General features: G+C 33.1%; 1 protein-coding gene across 1 annotated transcript; it reads right to left on the bottom strand.

Moving 5' to 3' along the window:
* Nucleotides 1-3470: 3470 nt before the first annotated feature.
* Nucleotides 3471-4128, bottom strand: LOC107022945 (replication protein A 70 kDa DNA-binding subunit D-like). The gene is made up of 4 exons (XM_027917476.1): nt 4040-4128; nt 3829-3953; nt 3662-3743; nt 3471-3572 (listed from the first exon to the last, which is right to left on the bottom strand). The coding sequence occupies exons 2-4, from the start codon at nt 3935-3937 to the stop codon at nt 3506-3508; spliced, it is 258 nt and encodes an 85-aa protein (XP_027773277.1). The 5' UTR covers nt 3938-3953; nt 4040-4128; the 3' UTR covers nt 3471-3505.
* Between the last annotated feature and the right edge of the window lie 1360 nt (nt 4129-5488).

Genomic DNA, 5488 nt, shown 5'->3' on the forward strand with positions numbered 1-5488 from the left:
ATTTGCTTTGCTAGCTTCCGCGTTTACACCTGCTTATTTTCGGTCCTAACAAGTGGTATCAGAGCCAGATTCAATGATGGAGTCAGGTTTAGTGGTTCGATAATCGATGATTGAACCAGGTTAGAAAGAGGTGTTCATCTTGACGGGTGTAGTTCTAGCCTCAACCTTTTTGACAGTAACGAAGATTTTGTTGGAGAAATTGTTTCAGAGAGGTTCTCTGTGTTGAGACATAAATTTTGCAAAGGAGATTATGGAGAGGAGAAGCAAGTTGTTGAAGATTAAGTGAAGAAGGTGGACAGATTTATTTTGTCATAAATTCAAGCCAAGGGGGAGATTTGTTGGGTTTTATTTGCCCTAAATTTCTTACCATAAATAGGTTTTCCTTTTAGGAAAAGGTTTTGGATTGACTAATTTTTTTTCTGGTAGGAAAATGTTTAGGACTCTATAAATAGAGGCATGTTCCTTCTAACTTAATCAGCATTCACAATGTAGTCTTAAGGGCTTTGAGAGTTTTGGTTAGGGGGAGAATTTATGGGTCACAAGCTTGATACGTTATCACTTGTGTGAACCTCCCATGTATTCCGAGTGAATCGGTTGAGGTTGTTTCTCTCTGTATTTTGTACTCTCATATTTATAGTGGATTGCTCATCTCATTTGTGGACGTAGGTCGATTGACCGAACCATTACCACGAAATATTGGGTTTTCTCTTTCTCTCTCTAGATCTCTCATCTCTTTCTCTTGAAAGTTCTTGTGTTCTTCATTCATCTAGTGTGTGTGCGTGAATTCGATCCTAACAAGTGGTATCAGAGCCAGATTCAATGATGGAGTCAGGCTCAGTGGTTCGATAATCGATTATTGAACCAGGTTAGAAGGAGGTGTTCATCTTGACGGGTGTAGTTCTAACCGCAACCTTTTCGACAGTAATAAAGATTTTGTTGGAGAAATTGTTTCAGAGAAGTTCTCTGTGTTGAGACATAAATATGTAAAGGAGATTATGGAGAGGAGAAGCAAGTTGTCGAAGATTAAGTGAAGAAGGTGGACAAATTTATTTTGTCAGAATTTCAGGCCAAGGGGGAGATTTGTTGGGTTTTATTTGCCCTGATTTCTTACCATAAATAGGTTTTCCTTTTAGGAAAAGGTTTTGGATTGACTAATCCTTTTCTTGTAGGAAAAGGTTTAGGACTCTATAAATAGAGGTATGTTCCTTCTAACTTAATCAGCATTCACAATGTAGTCTTAAGGGCTTTGAGAGTTTTGGTTAGAGGGAGAATTTGTGGGTCACAAGCTTGATACGTTATCACTTGTGTGAACCTCCCATGTATTCCGAGTGAATTGGTTGAGGTTGTTTCCCTCTGTATTTTGTACTCTCATATTTAATAGTTAATTGCTCATCTCCTTTGTGGACGTAGGTCGATTGACCGAACCACGTTAAATCTTTGTGTCTTTTGGTATATTTCTCGTTGTCTTCTTACTCATGGTCTTTTGAGATTTGCTTTGCTAGCTTCCGCATTTACACCTGCTTATTTTCAGTCCTAACAGCTAATATATACTTATCCACTCTTCGCAATGCGCTTTGCAATTGACTTTTCTCTATAAGGGAAACATTTTTTGGTACATTTAGACAAAGGATGTAATATTTTTGTATGTGTGTATGCGAATATGTTTGCATTGTACTAAGTACTCATGTATGTTGGATTTTACATGATTATGTAAGTTCTTACCTGTGTTGCTGGAATTTTTTTTTGTATGGTTGTCATGCTGATCAGTTTTACTGGTAGAAGGAATGTTTTTTTCTTTATCACCTGCTTGATTTGGCATGAAAGGAGTAGTTATATTTGTATCACCTGTGAAGTGAAGTGAATAGAAGGGTTAAATTTAATTTTGAATTGTGATAAGTACTTAACATATTATATTTACCTTGATGTTGGTTGTGTGTCATTGTTGATTTGATGGTGATAAAATTTGGATTGTTGGTGTGACACTTCTCTTATCTCTTCCTATTTAGCATATGTAATTTAGCAGTGATCTAAAACATAACGGAATCATTAATGGCAATTGTAGTCACATATTTGACATATATAGGAAAAAACATCTATTATAGGGTAGGATGTATGCAAACCTTTTTTATGTATGAGGTAGCAGAAGATTGTTGTTGATCTGTTTTGAAGTAATAAATTGCATACATTGAATGTTTAGTGAAACAGTTAGCAAAATTCATTGATATAGGAAAGTAAGTAAAAAATAAAAGCGATGATAGGTGAAGTTGCTTGGTGAAAAAAGGTAAGTTATTTTTAAATATTAGGGAGATAATAAGCATTGGTAGATAAAAAGAAGGAAATTTTAAATCAACTATATATTATTTTTTTCCTCTTTGATCTTCTTTTCCATCGGATAAGGCATGATGTTTTTTCCTTTAACCTTCCTGGTCCTTTTTCTTTGTAGTTGAATTAGTGGGGCTTCGTCGTCACTTTCATCTAGTACAATATGTTTTTCTACCTCATGTATCCTCAATTTCTGTGGATTATCATCTGCAATGACTTGCTTAATGTTGTTAGTCCTCTTGCATGTATTTTTTTTGTGGATTTTCAATGTCAGTTTCAACTGCTGCAATATCTTTTTCAACATGAGGTATGCCTGCAACTATTTCTTTCATTTTTTCATCATCACTTAGTATCTTCGTCCTCTTGCTTCTTTGTTTTGTAATTGGCATTTTAACCTTGGTTTGATCTGGTGGTAATTTTTTGAAAACCTCATGTATCTCCATAGCTATCACATTCATGTTTGTGTCAATATCTGGGAATTTACGATCAATCTTAACAAGGATACTGAATTCTTTCCCTTTACTCAATACCATCTTGCGATAGTATGGTGATTGTTCTTTCTGTGGAGTATGAAAACGTATATATTAGCCTTACAATTGAAATAGGGTAAAGTTATTTATACAGGACAATATTTCATAGAGTAAGTGATTTACCTTTTCAGATGTAGAGAGAACATACTCTTTTACATTACAACCAAAATAATATTTTGCAGCATCAAACATTTTAATGCTTAGAAATTGATCCTCAGCAGTGACATCAATCTTTAACCGATATCTAAATCAAATTGGATGTTTTAATCAGTATGGTGCTAATTATTTGATAGCAATATAGTAAGCTCATTAGTTAATAATATTTTTTTCATGCATCTGGAGTAAGCAATATTTGTTCTTGGTTGTTTGTGTAGTTTACCTCGCCTCTTAATCAACATCTTCAGCTCTACAGTAGGTACAAGTTGCAATACTATTTATAACAGTAACTCGCTTGTAGCATTTGTTGTTACCAGGATACCATGGGTCGGTGTTACTGTCAATGTCAGTAACCGTAGCGTTGAACTTATAGTACATGTCCTATACGTAAAGTCAGTAAATCACGTAATTACATTTGTAATATATAATTGGAGTAAAAGATGAGTGTTGTATAGGAAAATACCTTCACAATGGCAAGTGAACCATTTAAAATATTACTAATTTTCACTTAGTTTGCTTGGCATTAGACTTACGTCAATCTTTTCTGCCTTCATGTTGTCATTCCTGAAATTTTTAAGAAATGAATAAAAAATATTAATGATGTAGCATGTGGGTAGCCTCTAAATAAGTGTGATGAAACATGTATTACTTACCATTTTTGGAGATTGTTCGCTTTTTCAAATTGTGGATTTATAAGCAAACTACTAACAGGAGTTGTGGAAAGGACAAAATCCCCTATTTCAACAGGAGTAATTAATTCAGTGATACTTTTATGTACTTTGAAAATTGACTCAAATATATCAAGTGTGGAGATGTATACCTTGATAAATTGATGATTTTACATCACAAAAGGCAAGAACTGGTTTTTCACTTTCAAGGCTTTGTAACATTTGACCTTCGATTTCAGCAAAGTCTCCCCATAAAGTCATGACTTTTCGATCATACCTATACAAGTAACAAATTTTTTTTTATGATAAATGTTTATTAACGTGAAATATTTATATGTAGGATGCATAAAAAGTATATGTTACCTTTCGTTTGTAACGATTACTTCGCGTCTAATGCTTCGTCCTTCTCCAGTTAGTGCTTTTACTGTGAGTAAAATACACACCACATCTATACAAAACAATGTGTTAAAAAACCTATTTTCTTAATGTATGGAACAAACAATAAATATTTTGTGAAATTTACCAAAAAAACTTCCATTAGTGATTTTTTCAGCTTCATCAAATGTAATAAATCCATTTGAAAATTGTTCAGTCTTAAAATGACTTTTGTTCTCAACGACCCCGGTGTTGTTCATAAATGCTAGTTCGAGCTCCTTATGTACGGATAAGAAGTTTGGTTTAGGTCCATTTAATTTTCCATTTATAATGTAGTAACTTTGATTAAGTTGAAAAGACTTGTTCCATGCATGAACATCTTTGTTGAAAAGAGTGGTTTGTATTTTTGTACCCTGTGGTTAGGACCATAATCATTAGAATTCCAAAAGAAGTTAACATATTAAATAATGTATATAACAAAATATTAAAATAGAGTTACCTCTTCGTCGACTAATATCAGTTGCCAACGAATACCTTCACCATTTGCATTTTTATACTCTTTTGTTAAACTCCGACAAATGACTAAGACTTTAATAACCCATTCTGTTGCATATTTCTTCAACTTGCTAATTTGTAGGCACTGGTTCTCGAGCTCTTCTAGACTTGTCATTGTATTGTTGCAGTATCTAGGATGTACTAATACAATATATATTTGTGACGTAAATGCTATTTGTTTTTATATAATTAGTGTTCATTTGGTCCAATAATAAAGATGATCAAGAATGTAATATTCACGAAACATAAACTATTTTTCTTTTTAAATTTTAAAAGCGAGCAACTTCCACTAACAATAGTATAAATATCACATTAATTGAAGCAAGTTCCAGGGTGGAGAAATGATACCTATTCTTGTGTTTCCAAAAGCAAGAAACTTGCTAACATTATTAGAACATGAAGAGATGATAAACGTAGATTCAAATAGAAGTAAATCGATAAAAATGTAACAAGTTACTATAACAGAAATATTGCAAACTTATAGAATTCAAAATGGAAAAGTCCTTGGTCGACAATCTGTTTGCATGTTACGATAATAACTTTATTCTATAATACCTTAACTGGACGCAAATGTTGTGTTTTTGTACAAAATATTTCAGAAAATCGTTGTCCACAAAATTACTTATAGGAAAATATTTTCTGTCCTATCAAACATGCTGGATCATTTCTACTACTCTTGGTGATGATCTTAATACCATTGAAACTGGCTGGCAGGTAAATAGTATTTGCAAATTCATCTAGTTAAAACATCGATGATTGATGAAGTGTATGATTGCTAATAAGCTAAGCTGTGACATCAAACTAACCATATGACAACTAATAATTAGTACAAAATTTCAGTGTAAACAGAGATTTGGTACATTACATGTGCACACAAATCTT

Source organism: Solanum pennellii, chromosome 6, assembly GCF_001406875.1.
Source record: "Solanum pennellii chromosome 6, SPENNV200".
Lineage (NCBI taxonomy): Eukaryota > Viridiplantae > Streptophyta > Magnoliopsida > Solanales > Solanaceae > Solanum > Solanum pennellii.